This window comes from Crassostrea angulata, chromosome 5 (assembly GCF_025612915.1).
Source record: "Crassostrea angulata isolate pt1a10 chromosome 5, ASM2561291v2, whole genome shotgun sequence".
Taxonomy (NCBI): Eukaryota; Metazoa; Mollusca; class Bivalvia; order Ostreida; family Ostreidae; genus Magallana; species Magallana angulata.
Genome location: NC_069115.1, coordinates 31,361,716 through 31,378,251, shown reverse-complemented (window position 1 = coordinate 31,378,251; position 16,536 = coordinate 31,361,716). Strand labels below are relative to the sequence as shown.

At 30.6% G+C, this 16,536-nt stretch overlaps 2 protein-coding genes across 4 annotated transcripts; both read right to left on the bottom strand.

Moving 5' to 3' along the window:
• Positions 1-2,246: 2,246 nt before the first annotated feature.
• LOC128182883 (uncharacterized) lies at positions 2,247-7,879 on the bottom strand. Of its 3 annotated transcripts, none has more exons than XM_052851649.1 (9): positions 7,316-7,873; positions 6,965-7,196; positions 5,715-5,831; positions 5,344-5,503; positions 5,085-5,167; positions 4,915-4,998; positions 4,322-4,390; positions 4,009-4,077; positions 2,247-3,262 (listed from the first exon to the last, which is right to left on the bottom strand). In XM_052851649.1, exons 1-9 carry the CDS (start codon positions 7,367-7,369, stop codon positions 3,126-3,128), a joined length of 1,005 nt encoding a protein of 334 aa, XP_052707609.1. In that variant the 5' UTR covers positions 7,370-7,873; the 3' UTR covers positions 2,247-3,125. The 3 variants fall into 3 exon arrangements, with proteins under 3 accessions (XP_052707609.1, XP_052707608.1, XP_052707610.1); XM_052851648.1 differs by having other exon boundaries at positions 4,009-4,080; positions 7,316-7,872; XM_052851650.1 differs by lacking the exon at positions 5,715-5,831 and having other exon boundaries at positions 4,009-4,080; positions 7,316-7,879.
• Positions 7,880-14,557: 6,678 nt separating this feature from the next.
• On the bottom strand, positions 14,558-16,268 carry LOC128186249 (protein draper-like). The gene is made up of 4 exons (XM_052856044.1): positions 16,183-16,268; positions 16,047-16,108; positions 15,345-15,506; positions 14,558-15,201 (listed from the first exon to the last, which is right to left on the bottom strand). The coding sequence occupies exons 1-4, from the start codon at positions 16,251-16,253 to the stop codon at positions 14,633-14,635; spliced, it is 864 nt and encodes a 287-aa protein (XP_052712004.1). The 5' UTR covers positions 16,254-16,268; the 3' UTR covers positions 14,558-14,632.
• Positions 16,269-16,536: the final 268 nt, after the last annotated feature.

Below are 16,536 nucleotides of genomic sequence, written 5' to 3'. Positions count from 1 at the left end.
GCTGCAATTAGAGCTCGATCCCCGTAATATTAATCGACCGTAGTTTTATGTGAAAGGGTATGGTGGTCGCATACTTGTAGCAATGGGTTTTCTCCGGACACTTTAATTTCTCCCACATCACTACCCTGCTCGCCCTAAATTTGATGGCAACGAAAGATAATTAATATTAGTTGTAGACATATTCTCCACTAAATTGCTGTACTCATGAATTTACAATGTAAATAACAATGAGATGATTTTGACCCTCCAAACATTTTTGAATACAAATCTAAAATTAGCTCTCGATATCCCGTGATAGATTGATATTCAAAAGGAGGCATTACTTTCACTTTCTTGCCAGGAAAATGAATATTTTCTTTATTGTTAAATTTTTTACGTGATCGAATTGAGCATTTTACAGCATGAAGTTAATAAAAGACATGCATCTAAAATTCAAGCAAATTAAAGCATGTATAGCTTAATTGTGATTTTTTTCCGCATTTTGTATTAATGAGTATTTCAAAGTAAAAGATAAACGAAGATTGTCGATAATTCTAGATTAGTTTCCTTATATATGTTCCATTCATTGACAAACTTAAAACACATTTGAAAAAAGGATGGTCTTCCTCGATCGAAAGTTGTATCATAATTTTAACAAATATTGTTTTGTAAAACCCAAAGAGGAAATCTGACGGAAATATGAAATAATTGTTGATAATTTTTAGATCTATTGAAATAATTATTATGTTGGTTTATAGTAAAATACTTATCGTCATTGTTATCATCATTGATAATTTAAATTTATATATATAGATACGTCAATTTAAAAAAAAATATACATAATAGCTTCATTTGTATTGTACATGTAGTTGCAGTGCTAGATTTTGTTTTCTTTGTTTAAGTCCCATGCCATGTAATTTATTTCTTGTGTCCTGAAGAAAGGACTGGTTTCCCAAAAAATTGACAATTTCAATTGTTCTTTGCGTTAGCCATTTTCAGTGCTTTATATATTCAATTTACTTGCTAAGTATCTATATATTACAACCGACTATTTAAAGATATAATAACGATCCACATGAATGAAACAAGCTATCGTCAAAATGTGACCAATGTATCTGTCCAGCATTGTGAATGCATCACGCAGGAAACTCATTCTTTCATGATAACAGTTTGGAGTTTTGCTCAATGATCATTTTGCTGCCCTCTAATAATCCATGAGAGAAGAGTGTAAAAACTGGTGGGCTTTTCACCCCGTAAGCATTACTTTTAACATAAACAACTAAGTCACATTTAAACGTTCAACAAACAGATTTGTTCATGTTTATAACATGGTAATTCATTGTTAATAATTTCCTGTTACCTTCAAAGTTCTTAAACGTCCCACAATAAATCTAAAAATAACGAATAACTAATTGTACTTTTTTGTTAAAATATACCATAAATTTACTTTCTCCGTCAGGAATCCTCTTTATTGCTTTGCTCCGTAATTCCAAAGATTGGCTCCAACTTTAATTTTGGGTTTTCCATGTTTTCTTATGGACCTCTTACTATGCATATGGGCTTCCCACAGAGGCATCTGAGTTATATTTAGTGGGATTTTGTATTGCATTTGATCTTAATGATTATGGGGCTGCTTGGCCTGTTAAGGAATGGATCTGACCTTTTGTTTTCGGCATCTGCTTCAAAGACTACTAGTCTTAAAAGAAAACAAGCTGTATAGTTCAACAATTTTACTATGAAAAAACTGCAACAAATGTAATAACAAAAAACAAGTTAACAAACATCAATACCTTTTGTAATTCAAGCAATTAAACAAAACATCCTGAAAATGAATAAATGATAACATTCTAAATTACAAAATTTTGCAGCTAAGTTGTGTTTCCTAGCAAATCATATTAAAAACAATAATATGATAATAACTACACACACGTAACTTAAAAGAAAACAAGTTGTATAGTTTTAAAATTTTAGTATGATAAACTGTATAAGAGGTTTTCAGGGCACCCTCGGCCGTTTTATACCCCATGCTTTGCTAATTTATAAAACAGTGGCATAAGCATTTTCAAATTATGAAACGTCATTATTGATGACAAATTTCCGTGGGAGATAAAGGCCATTTGATTTTCGACTCTAAAACATGTATTGATACAATCTATTTGGTACAGTCATTTCATGCATATCTTTTACAATTGTATGCAATGCTATGGTATGCGATTTTTATGATATGCTATGAGATTTGTATGCTATGCTATGAGATTTGTATGCTATGCTATGAGAAATTAAAATGAAGGACTTAATGATATGGTATGCTATGCTATGCTATGGTACATGTATGCTATGATATTTTAACAAAAACGCCTGCATACACACACGATTTCCACACATTTCGAATTAAAATAATAGGAAGCCAAAGTTTACCACAAATCTATTTAGTGAACATTTTATTTTTTCAAATAAAAACAATTATAACCGAGTTAAAATAATGTTGTATGCTATGCTATGGTATGATATGACGAATGCGATTCTATGAGATTGTATACTATGGTATGAGATTCCAATGCTATGTTTTGAGATTTCAATGTTATGCTATGAGATTTCAATGCTATGCTATGCGATGGTGTATGTTGTAAAAGATACGCTTGAGCCGACTGTATATGCAAATTACAATGTAACAAATCAAATGAGATGAAACAATCACGTCACATATAGACATGATAGTAGCAGCAAAATGCTTTATAGTAAGTAACCACCTGATCTTGATAAAGATCGAATTTCATAACAATATGAAATGTACCTAAGTGGGTCAAATTAAGAAAATGGATGACCTAATACATAGAAATTAATCTCTTAATCTTAAAAAAACAATTGTATTTGATTCAAAATGCTGTTATATTTCTAGCATATTGATCAATATAAAGAATGACATATGGACCCAAAAACTTGTCTTTATACTCTAAAAGCGGAAAAATGATATCAATACAATTGTTTTCAAATAGTCGACAAGGGCAACGAATATGAGTATAGTTTAAAATACCAGCTCATATTTCAAACAAATGTATTGATAACACTATTTGACCTGTTATAGTTTAATAGGAGTATGACTAAATTAATTAAAATATCATATGTGTACTATATATTATTTCCTTCTAAATAATTTTGGATATACACTCATAAACACGTCTTTCAGTTCTATCATCTTCATTCTTTTCATTTTTGTTACGATGTCCGATAAATGGTAGTAATGGTGCTCTCTTGTTTTCAAAGCTCCTGTGCACGTTTGGGGCTACAAAAAAATATTGCATGATAACATGTGTAAATGTACAAAACCTCCATCCAAAAGGTGACATATATGTAATAGGACCTAAGAAGAGGAAGCTACGAATATTATTTTAGAGAAATTTAAACAATATTTTTTAATTGATAAACACTACATTTAATGCGTCTTTTAAGATAATTCTGAAGCTGACATAACACCGAATTCAGAAGACTGTATGTAGTTATCAAATGAACCTTATGCATTTAAAACAGTTGACTGCCTTTATTAACAATCAACAAATAATAACAAAAACAAAATATATTTTTTTCAATTTATATTCAATAATATAAGTTTTTTTGTTTTCTTGTGGGTTTTTTTTTGTTTGTTTTTGTTTTTGTTTTTGTTTTGTTTTGTTTTTTTGTTTTTTTTTTGGGGGGGGGGTCTTTTAAAGAAAGGGAAACTTATGCAAAAATTTACAGAGATTTAAAAAAAAAAGTAACATATACTAAACGGTGCATGTAAAAACCATACATTCAACATGAACTTCTATGTTCAATACTTTTTTTTAATTCATTTGTCAATGAACGCATACCAAAATCCTTTTAATTGTCCACTCGAAATGCTTTAATTACTTATGTAATAGCCCTATAACATAACGTCTTATCAAAGATATTAGTTAAACTAAGTTTAAATAGAATGATACCAAAAATTTTACAGACAATCCGGTCTCTCCTTCTTTAAGTATTTATCTTTTTTCTATTTTGGTTACTCACGGAAGGCTGATGATTCACTGAGAGAAGAGCGCTGCCTCCCTGAGAGGTTTGTTTTCTTGGTGTACGCACCTACTGATGAACAGATATTATGTTTGAACACGTAAAATATCTATATTCATATCTATGGAGAAATTATTATACATCAATTCTTTATAACAACAAAAAGTCCAAAGGCCTTGACAATCACATAAGTACCAAAACCCTTAGATTGACATGGTCGAGTCTGATCTTGGCATTACACAATATAAGCTTTATTTTGAAGTCTAGTGAAGTCAGATGTGGACGGACATACTAAACATTTTTTGTTACTTACTGTAAGCTGATGATTCACTGTGAGAAGAGCGTTGCCTTCTTGTGGTTTTTGATTGTTTGTGACGCAGATCTATAGATACAAAAACAAATGTTGCGGTTAACACTCGAACAATGTTCATTTTCTATATAAAGTCTGTGTAAATATAGGTATAACACTGTGCCAGATAAATAGTCTGGTGCTACGGATAATTATCTTCATATACGTCAATTGCGCAGCTCTTCAAAAGTCTATTTGGTAAAAATATCATTTAAAACAACCATTGCCTTTATAGTTCATCATCATCTTTTTTTTCTCTGATGAGCTATTTACTTTCAAAAATTGAAAATATCCTAGAAAATTGACGAGAAAGGGATACAATTTTGTATAAGATAGTTTTAAAGAATCCTATATATGAAAGAGGATTTAAGATCGACAGTGTGTCAATTTGTCAATTCTCACACGCCTCGACATATCGACAATAGCGGTTCGCGATCGGCGCTCGAGTTATAATTGACCAATCTTTGAAATTATCCGTGTCAATCAAGTTTTGTAAAACATAATTTGGGCATTGGCTGCACTTTAACAGATAGAAGTATCATCATCAGATGACTTACCTTGTCTGTTTTTAAATTCTGGTAACATTAAACTTCTTTCCTCCTCCTGTGTTTCTTTAGAGCTAGGTAACCTAGGTAGGCGTCCTGCATAGAACGAATTTTCTTTTGTATAAATTACCGAGAAGTCAAAAATTTACATATAACACTTAAAAAGAAAAAAAACAACTTACTTTTAAATTTCAAAATTAAGACACCGATGATAACCAATATAGTCACTACTAAAACAGCTGAGATGATGCCAATAATAGTTCCACTAAAACAAAAGAAAAAAAAATCACTTACATATTAGTACAAAAATGCAGGCACCATTTGTTAGCATTTTACTGGATATATTTAAGAAGTATATCCATAAGTCTGTTGAAGGATCTTTTAACACCAGTTTGATAACAAAAACAATAAAAACACTAATTATCTCTGTGTTAAACTCACTTTTGTTTTTGTTCTGTGTCGGAATCCCCGAAAGTCGACGATATTGTTGTCGAAGATTTAAAATCTCCCCCGGACACAAGAGCGGAATCCCCGAAAGTCGACGATATTGTTGTCGAAGATTTAAAATCTCCCCCGGACACAAGAGCATAACAGTCAGGATCTAATATATTAAGGAGAATATAAAAATGTAATATCAAATGAATATAAGAATATTAATTATAAATCGCATACATGTATAAGCTAAAATTTAATAAGAGAACTAATTTCGTTAACGTGAAGGTTTAATATGCATGTTCACGATTAAAAGGCACTTTAACGAGATATACACACGTATAACGAAGTAAGAGTTTTTTTTTAAAAATAAACATTACATTTGTAAGCGTCTGTTGAGTGATAAATATCGTCACACTTAGGAAAGCTGCTGTTGCAAGGGGCTGACATTTGATCTTGAATGACTCCACCTCCAGTGTTGAACTCAACACAGTGTCCTAAAAATTGAACGTTATGACAATATCGCCATTTTTTTTAAAATGAATTTTAAATTTACGTTCCATTGAAAGTTATTATCAGATAATATAAGTACACTTCTCAAATGTTATGATGACAAATATTTGAAACAGTGTTAAAACTTTACAAAGAAGTGGTTTCCAGGTAGTAAGGAAAGCTTTTCGTGACATGAAGATAATTATAGTAGGTGACATAATTGCATGGAAAAAAATTTATACAACTCAAGTCAACATTATAATCTGAAAGTGTTAATCTGAAACAATAGATATGCTAGTAAACATATTCAAAAACATCTGTTTAATAAAGATTATCATATAAAAAGGCGCCATGTTTCTTTAGATGTATTTTGAGACGATCAATGACAAATATATATTTTTTAATCATATAATTATAATACATAAACCTGTCAATGTGTTGATTCTTATTTCTCTGTTTCTGTTTTTTAACGTGGTATTCGACACCTATAGATATTAATGTTGAAAAAAGTATATTATAATAAAAATACTTTCGTCGTTTTAAAATTAGAGATGTGAACTTTAACAATATTTGACGAAGAAATGCGTTTTAAAATTTTTTGAATAGGTAAAAATTATTAAAGCCCCAGCGGATTTCGACACAAACAGATTCGTACAAATAGTTTATACTTTTACCCATTACGCCAAGCCAATATATATATATATATATATATATATATATATATATATATATATATATAAAGCACAGGGGTATTCACTTTTGTTGGATCTCCACCTCCGCCGTGACCGAGGCTTGAACTCACGACCTCTGGAACCTATTCTCCTAGCAGTGAGCGGCCACCGCTCTACTCACTCGGCCATCTAGGCAAGACAAAATCTTGCTTTCGGTGACGAACAGAACCTAAAGCGCTAGCCGCGCACTACACAGTCGCTTGAGATACAGGTGAAATACAATTAAACGACAATTTGAAAGGATCGGAACGATACACATTGCATAGATACATACATATATAATAAGCGCAAACATTGCAATAACTCTCATTGCTTTATATATATCTATTTTATTCACTATTGGCAGGTATATGTCAATTTGAGAGTTATTGCAATGTTTGCAATTTAAATTTGAGTTACATCTTTACCGAAAATTATCCTTGTTGGTGCGCAAACCTCCACAAATTTATTTCTGAACCCGTTGATCACACAATGGTACTGGAACTTGTCAGCTGTTGTACACGTTTGTCCTGCTGCCATTCTACTACAGTTCTTTCTATGGGCAGCAATGTCCCATGCTTCTTTAGAATCCGGACAGAATGACACAATTTTAACACTTGCGACTGCCTCATGGCAATATTTGATTTCACTCTTAATCAACTGTTAAAACAAAATAGGCGTTTTAATGTACTTTTATAGTGTTAAAGCAAAAACAATTATCAAATATGCAAAGATCTGATCATTTTCTAAAATCGTTTTTGTTTTCGTTAAAATATTACCTGTATTTGGAACAAAACCAAAAATACGTGGTAGACGTTCTTTTTATACTTCATATTCACCACCCTAAAAAAATAGCTATTTTAAATTTCCATTTACGACAAAAAATGTACCTACAAAACTTCGGCTGTGTAGAGTGGGTTGGAAGAACTAAATCAAATCAAAGAACTACTGTTGTGCATGCAAAATACATCTATTTCATTGAAATATTTAAGAAGCTATTCACAAAGTTAGCCTTTTATAGTAGGCTTTCATGATCACACACTGTCTGACGTCATTCTGTCAAGCCCTAAGTGCACGTGCTTAGTGACAGGACCTACTTCAAAATTAAAAAAAAAAATGAAAGTTGGTTAATTCATAAATGACTGTGACAACTTTTTTTCCCCAAAAACTGAAAAATAATTAAAATAAATAATGCATTTGATAAAAGGTCTTTTTTAAGAATTTGGAATGCATATATTCATACGCCGTAAAGTCATATTTATAAATGGATAGTGTTGATATCAGTTTTGTCTGTTTCTGTATGAATAACACCCTTTCTCTAAAAAAAAACAGAGAAAACACTAGTAGTGGATGTAGATATTACCTATTTATCATGAAGGTTATATACAGCGAAATATAAGATTCTTCCTGCCTACTCTTTACCCGTGTAATTTTTTTTAAACAAAAAAGCAATTTAAAAGTATTTCAACATATAGAAATGCAGACAGTGGTTTTTTTTTATCGTCCTGTGCAGAAGCTGAATTAAGAAATAGCATTACACAATTATGGGATAATTATTCTTTCAAACAGTGCAAGCTATAAAAACTTAGTAATCCGTTTTTTCGAGTCCAATCCAGTCATAATTTACTGATTTACTTTATTTAAAGTTTTAGACATCTTTGGGATAAACAGATAAACAATGTTTTTATATAGTTTGTTTGTTTTAAAAAAAGAAAGCTGTAAATGCCAAATTTCTGGAAATGAGCGATACTAAATGATTCAAAGAGATGTTTAAAGTTCTGATTATTATAAATGGTATAAAATAAAACATCAGCTATTTATCAGATCCCCTTTAGAAATAACTTTCACATTCCCACTTTAATAACAGCATTCCGAATCAAACTGTGATTTTCTTATCTGTACGTATACATATTTTCTAGTGCATGCTTTGAATTATACCTTAATCTCACAACGCCAATGGTTTAAAAAACATACCCGAACCACATATTAAGTATCGACAACAATTCTAAACAATCAGATAAGCACATACATGTACTTTAGCAACTGACAAATAAACATAAGAATCGAAACTATTCTCTTCAACATTAATTTTGCCTAAGTTAAAAAGTTGTGTTAAAAACATAAAACAAACAAACAAACAACAAATAAATAATGTTGCTTTAAAGTAAGCAGCTTAATTTAGAGATCGATTAACACTATCATGTGAATTGATTTGAGATAGGAAATTTAAATCGACCATAACTACATGAGGATAACAAAACCATTAAATATATTATACAGTCATGAACAGCAAGATTACTAAATAAATCATAAGTTATGCTATCATTAATTATCATTGATTAATTGAATTTCACAAACCATACACGTGTATAATTGAACATGCTTACCGGCTACAAGGTAACGTCTTCTACTTTCGTTTTACGATATAAGTTACGCAGTTACAAGCCACACCTTCTTCCCTTGATTTCTTTGATGTGTATTAACTATTATTTATATAAACTGTGGTATTTTAAAAAAATAATCAAATTCATTAATGGAATTTAAAAAAAAAATGTAAATGATGCAAGATTTAAAAAATAAAAGTTTCATATGTTGATCGGAATATCAATATCACACAATGGCACAAAAGAATGTACATATCGTCTTAGATCCATTTAATAGTGTAGGTGCACCGAAACCCGTATCTAACAAACTTACCTTATATAAATATGAGTCACTGAAAGCATATGACTCTTCTCTTCTTTGTATTTTATCGGGTGCTTTGTTAAACGGTTGCGTCAGATAATTCAGATGGTGTTTAAATGCACTTTTTACACATGGAAGGTATTTATAGTCTTATTATTATATTTTCTATGCATTTTTAAGACAAAACCAATAGCACTAAAACGTACGATTTTTCAACCTTTATACAACCATCCCCCATGACAAATTAAAATCTAGGCTTTATATTATGAAAGTTGCATAACACAGTTATCATACCGTTTTATAAGAAACGTTCTTTTTAACACTGGGCTAGCAAAACGTGGAAACCCGATATCATTCCACTTGACGGAACATTAGCTTTTTTCTCGTTAACGGTAAAAGTCAAATTGTGGGATCTTGGATGTGAACATTCAAGTATTAGCAATGTAATAACAGTAATTTTCAAAATGTCTTTTAAAGCGTGTTTCATTTACGAACTAAGCAAATTTATATAATGATTAGTCAGATCAAATTAATATTTAATAAAATATTTACGTGAAACCGACCACATAATACTGTGGACATTGAATAGCAAAAAACTTCTTATTTTACGATTGCCATGAAAAACGATGATGTTGACCTAGGTATAATGTTTGATTATTATATTAAAATATACGATCAACAGATAAACTAATCTGATTTGACTAAACAAAAAAATGTACCTACAAAACACCTGCTATGTAGAGTGGGGTTGGAGAACTAAATCATGATCAAATCAAAGAACTACTGTTGTGCTTGCAAAATACATCTATTTCATTGAAGTATTTAAGAACCTATTATAAAGTTAGCTTGTTATAGTACGCTTTCATGATCACACACTGACTTCATTCTGTTCGTCATATATATATATATATGTAGTGTCTTGTGCAAGCTTTGAATTATACCTTAATCTCAGTATGTCAAGGGTTTTAACAAAACATACTCAAACCACATAATGAAGTAGCAAAACACATTCATAAACGATTAGATAAGCAAATACGTGTACTTTGGCAACTGGCAAACAACCATACGATTCGAAACTACTCTCTTCAACAATTTGCTTAAATTAATAAGTTGTTAAAAAAGGGCCAAAAAAACCAACAACACAAACAAACAACAAATAAATAATGATGCTTTAAATTTATAAGCAGCTTAATTTAGAGATCGATTAACACTATCATGTGAATTGATTTGAGATAGGAACTTTCAATCGGCCATACCCCAAGAGGATAATAAAACGATTAATTATTTTATACAAGTACAACAAAACAACAAAAAGAATCATAAGTTATGCTATCATTAAGTATCATTGATTGATTGAATTTCACAGACCATACACGTGTATAACATGCTTACCGGCTACAAGGTAACGTCTTCTACTTTCGTTTTACGATATAAGTTACGCAGTTACAAGACACACCTTCTTCCCTTGTTTCTTTGAGGTGTGCAGTCGTTAACTATTATTTATACAATCTGTGATGGTTTTAAACAATAATCAAATTCATTAATGGAATTTAAAAAATAAAATGTAAATAATACAAGATTAACAAAAAAAAAATAAAGTTTCTTATGTTGATCTGAATAGAAATATCACACAATGACACAGCAGAATGTACATACCGTCTTAGATCCATTTAATAGTGTAGGTGCACCGAAACCCGTATCCAACGAACCTACCTGTAAAGATGAGTCACTGAATGATATGAATCTTCTTTCCTTTGTATTTTATCGGGTGCTTTGTTGAACGGTTGCGTTAGATGAAATCAGATGGTGTTTAAATGCACTTTTTACACATGAAAGGTATTTATAGTCTTATTATCATCTTCTCTATGCATTGTAAGACAAAACCAATAGCACCAAAACGTCCACTTTTTCAATGCTTTATTTAACCATCCCCAATGACAAATTAAAATATAGGCTTTGTTGCATTACACAGTTATCATACCGTTTTATAAGAAACGTTCTTTTAAACACTGGACTAGCAAAACGTGGAAACCCGATATCATTCCACTTGACGGGACATTTGCTTTTTTCTCATTAAAGGTGAGAGTCAAATTGTGGGATCTTGGATATGACCATTCAAGCATTAGCAATGTAATAACAGGTGTTTTTTTTAAATGTCTTTTAAAGCTTGTTTAATTTACGAACTAAGCAAATTTATATAATAATTGGTCAGGTTATATTAATATTTAATAAAATATTTACGTGAACCGACCACAGAATACTGTGGGCATTTGATAGCCAAAAAACTTCTTATTTTTATGATTGCCTTAAAAACGATGATACTAACCCAGTATTAATGTTTGATTATTATATCAAAATATACGATTAACAGATAAACTTATCGGATTTGACAAAACAAAAAATGTACACAGAAAACATCTGCTGTGTAGAGTGGGGTGGGAGAACTAAATCATGATCAAATCAAAGAACTACTGTTGTGCATGCAAAATACATTTATTTCATTGAAATATTTAAGAACCTATTATAAAGTTAGCTTGTTAGAGTACACTTTCATTATCACATACTGACTTTATTCTGTTCGTCCTCTCTCTCTCTCTCTCTCTCTCTCTCTCTCTCTATATATATATATATATATATAAACATGTATATATATTGCATAGTGTCTAGTGCAAGCTTTGAATTATACCTTAATCTCAGTATGTCAAGGGTTTTAACAAAACATACCCGAAACACATAATGAAGTATCAAAAAACATTTATAAACGATTAGATAAGCAAATACTTGTACTTTAGCAACTGACAAATAAACATAAGTATCGAAAGTACTCTCTTCAACAATTTGCTTAAGTTAATAAGTTGTTAAAAAAAGGCCAAAAAACCAACAACACTAACAAACAACAAATAAATAATGATGCTTTAAATTAAGCAGCTTAATTTAGAGATCGATAAACACTATCATGTGAATTGATTTCAGATAGGAAATTTAAATCGACCATAACCTCCTCATGTGGGTAATAAAACGATTAGATATTTTATACGAGTACAACAAACCAACAAAAAGAATCATAAGTTATGCTATCATAAATTATCATTGATTGATTGAATTTCACAAACTAGCTATACACGTGTATAACTTAACATGCTTACCAGCTACAAGGTAAGGTCTTCTACTTTCGTTTTACGATTTAAGGTACGCAGTTACAAGTCACACCTCCTTCCTTGATTTATTTAAGGTGTACACTCGTTCACTATTATTTATGTAAGTCGTAATATTTTTAGGTAATAATCAAATTCATGAATTGATTTAAGAAAATAAAATGTAAATGATACATAATAAAAAAAAATAAAATTTTACATGTTGATCTGAACAGAAATATCACACAATGACACAGCAGAATGTACAAACCGACTTAGGTCCATTTAATAGTGTATGTGATTTAAAAACTAGTGTTTAGCGAACCTACCTGTCAATACATATGAATCTTATTTTCTTTGTATTTTATCGGGTGCTGATATTTCTTACTTAATATTACAACAAATAAACTTTTTCACAAATGATTAAAAACTGTTTATCAAGAATACATCAAATAGCACAAAACGCAATGGGATAATTTAAATATGAGAAAAAAAAAGTTTAACTTGTCTTTAAATTTAGATGTCTTTTTTTCAATTATTAAATATACACAAAATATTATCATTTATGCACTTAATTCACTGAAATCCTTTCAAAATGAACTTCATCAAAGGCTAAGATTTTAAAGTAGAACGTGCTGACACCATCCATTACTCGACCACAACTTCCCCGTCCCAGTTTACTGGTTCAGTTTCCATTTGAGAGTAAACCCTGAGACCTCATACCCCGCTGTAATCGTCTCCCAAGCAAATTTAAAGTTAATTGAAATGTACCAGTATATCCGTCGACCAACTTTAAGCTCTACATATACACGAACTACCTGTAACGCATAATAGTGTTTCCCGTAGAATAGTGACCGGGGTCATTTTTTGACGTAGAATAATGATCCCTGGTCGTTATTGTTAGTAGAAAAATGATTCTTTTGCCTGAAGAATAAATCTCAATATCATAAAAATGAGCACACTATACGTAAAGAATACCCAGGGGTCAACACTAATTTTTGACATCTTTTTACTATTTTGTTTTATGAGTTATGATTAACTCGTTGAACACCAAAACTCTGTTTACTTTTATATAAAATTCGATTGAAACTATGTATACGTTAAGAATACGTTATTAATAAGAATATAATCTATAATGTGAACTACATGTACTTGGTATTCTTTAAAAATCTTATCAACGCTTTAGATATATCAATGAGTCATTTAAATTCTTGGGGTCAAATCATTTTAGACTTTATGGGTTTTCGCTTATTTGTTGAGATGTACTTTCGTGGACATTAAGTTTCAATAAGAAAACTAACTCTTAAGGATTTGTTTTTGTGGAGGATGTTAATTCGCGATTGAAGGTTTCCCACAAAAAATGAGCTACCACGAATTCTTATGAATATACAGTAATCTGTTTTGTAAATATATGTGATCTGTGCTTAATATCTATTGTTTTTTTATTCAAGATATTTCACTACAGTCAGGCACTCTTCACACAATCGTTCGAGATTTTCTATTCTTGTTTACGTGGTAATTTTTCTATGGGGGTCATTACTCTTCCTGTATCACATTTAATTTTTCTACAGCTTGAATGTCATTGTTTTTCGCCGGAAAATGACCCCGGTCATCGTCCTACGGGGATTGCTATTCTTTGTTACATTGTCTGTGCGGCGGAATAACCAACGGATCTCCTATAAATCTATAATGTCAGAATTTGTCTATCTATTTTATGTCTTTTACCATCAACAATCAAAATTGTTTCAACTTTAGTTTATTATTTTTCTTCTATCCTGAAAATTTTATATTCAAATCATGTACAATTTCTTAGAACTTCCCTGCACTTATTAAAAGGGCAATAAATAGTAACGTAATGTGATGCCATAAATATTGATAAAAACAAATAAAATCAAACAAAAACCACAATTGAAATTCACGCAATGCATGACTATATGTTGCATTAAAACAAGGACATTTTTAAGGAAAAGAAGTTATTGGCACAAAACAAAACGGAAAATATACAAACAAATTTTCAAAAAAAGAGAGGGACATACATAAGAAAAATAGCATTTTTATCACACGTAAAACTAAATCCACTAAAATCACCCATAAATATCAATCGATAACAAGCTTATTGCATTAAACCGTAATTAAATAAACTTACAAACGTTAGTAAAATCTTTTGATTTTTTTCAACTGAGTATAGTGTTAGGGAATGTTTTCTACTAAAGTCCATTTTCTGCCACAGTTACTCTCAATGTGGTTAACACTCGAAAAATTAATCCAAAGCTATATTTATATTGTAAGTATTTCGTTATAAACATTTTCTGATTGATCCTCTAAAGACATGTTTGGCCCATTTATTGTGTACATTTGGTCGGTAGCACGAATCTGTCCGCTTTTCATAACTTCAACAACACTATTGCTTACGTCGTTTGCATGGCGACTAATGGTTTCTGTGTTCTCATAACGATTTGAAACCGGGTTTAAGTAAGCAGGTGAAAGGTACGCAGAATCACTTACACGATAATGTGCTGGTTGTACTGTATTTTCAGGTTCCATAATTCCTGGGCTCAACGATTGATATTGTGCCTTCCACTCACTCATTGTCATCTTGTTATCAATACTTCTCTTTCGACAACATTTGAAAAACACATACGTTAAAACGAAAATACAGAAAAATAAGACAAAAATTCCAAGTAAGCTTATCACCAAATTGTTTTTGAAAAATAAATCCTCTTTGACGATAGTAATCAATGTAGCATCTCTGAGGTTGGTTATCTCCGTTGATATACGTTGGGTAACCAATCGATTTGAAACCGTTAAGTTTGATAACAAACTTGTTGAAGTGGTTGTCCTTAAACCTGTAAATCATATCTTGATTCATTTATAATTTGAAGAAATGGAATTACATTCTAACGATATTGTGTTGTTGAAAAGGCTAAACTATTAAACTACATTCAATTAATTGAAGTTACAACAAGGCATGCAATAAAGGAACACGTACTCTTTGTTTCATACTCTGTATCAATTGTCGTGTGTAGTATACATCCCCTAGAGTAGTGACATTCATTCTTTAAACATTTGCATTCAGATTGGCAGCCTTCTCCATAGGTGGGGTACTGGCATTGAATTGCACAATCTTTGCCATGATATCCACTTGAGCATGCTAGATACGAAATGACAACAACAAACTGTTAACCGTCTCAAAAATCCAAATAGCGAAACACAAATTCAAAGCAAGCAAACACGAACCTCTAAAAAGATAGAGGTGAGATCAGGTGCCTAGGTGTATTAACAACAAACGATATATTAATGAAAAGTCAATAAACCCTAATATTGTCAGGCTGCTATTTCAGTCGAGACAAAGTCTGTACACATATTCTTAAGCATACGTTAATGTTAAAATAATGTGTAAATTAAAAATGTGAGTTCAACTTGACGTCGAAGTGTACAAATAATACATTTCTTTGAACAAAATATTCTCATGAAATTGTCTTTTTTTTTCAATTTTAAATAAATTTCTTAAATTTGAGAAAGTGAGTTAAATGTACAATTACATGTAGTTTTGTTTTTTAATACGAATAGCTTAAAAGATACAATAATTAAAACATTAACGAAGATCAATAATGAATTATCATCATTTAACAGTTATTTTTAACATATATTTATCAACTTTACTGAAATATTCAATACTCTCTATCCTTACCTTCACATTTTCCAGTTGTGTTATTAAGAAAAAATCCATAACAACAGTTTGATCCAGTAATTCTATAAAAAAATTGCTTATCAATTAATAATACAAAAGAGTTAAAATATTTACGAAGAATCTAGATTTAACTTACCCTGTACATTTAAGATTGTCTACGAATGGGAAAAGATGTATAATGTTAAAAACCAACGCACACGCTAGCATTTTTGAGTTACAAGAAATAGCAGGAAACATTTATAGAAAGCATCGGACGGATGTTATTTTCAAAACATGTATTTTCCTGTTTTCAAGTTGAATATTATTGGTATTCATGAACACGAATTTTTAAATTGTTTACTCAGTATTAAAGCAAAAGGATAACAAAACACGACTATCTAAATACTCAGTATACATGTAAATGTATATGCAATGAAAAGCAAAAAAAAAAAAAAATCCTTAAATCAAATGAAAATAATGAAAAATAAAACATTTTTCAGCAACATGAATG

What these genes read in the sequence shown, in the direction of transcription:
- LOC128182883 (XM_052851648.1), bottom strand. Translation starts at nt 7,369, where the DNA reads ATGAAGTATAAAAAGAACGTCTACCACGTATTTTTGGTTTTGTTCCAA. An exon ending in ACCAACAAGGATAATTTTCG is followed by an intron (nt 5,832 to 6,964) that starts GTAAAGATGTAA and finishes TTCAATTTTTAG; the next exon opens with GACACTGTGTTGAGTTCAAC. An exon ending in CTCAACAGACGCTTACAAAT is followed by an intron (nt 5,504 to 5,714) that starts GTAATGTTTATT and finishes TTAATATATTAG; the next exon opens with ATCCTGACTGTTATGCTCTT.
- LOC128186249 (XM_052856044.1), bottom strand. Translation starts at nt 16,253, where the DNA reads ATGCTAGCGTGTGCGTTGGTTTTTAACATTATACATCTTTTCCCATTC. An exon ending in GACAATCTTAAATGTACAGG is followed by an intron (nt 16,109 to 16,182) that starts GTAAGTTAAATC and finishes ATTTTTTTATAG; the next exon opens with AATTACTGGATCAAACTGTT. An exon ending in CACAACTGGAAAATGTGAAG is followed by an intron (nt 15,507 to 16,046) that starts GTAAGGATAGAG and finishes TTTCGTATCTAG; the next exon opens with CATGCTCAAGTGGATATCAT.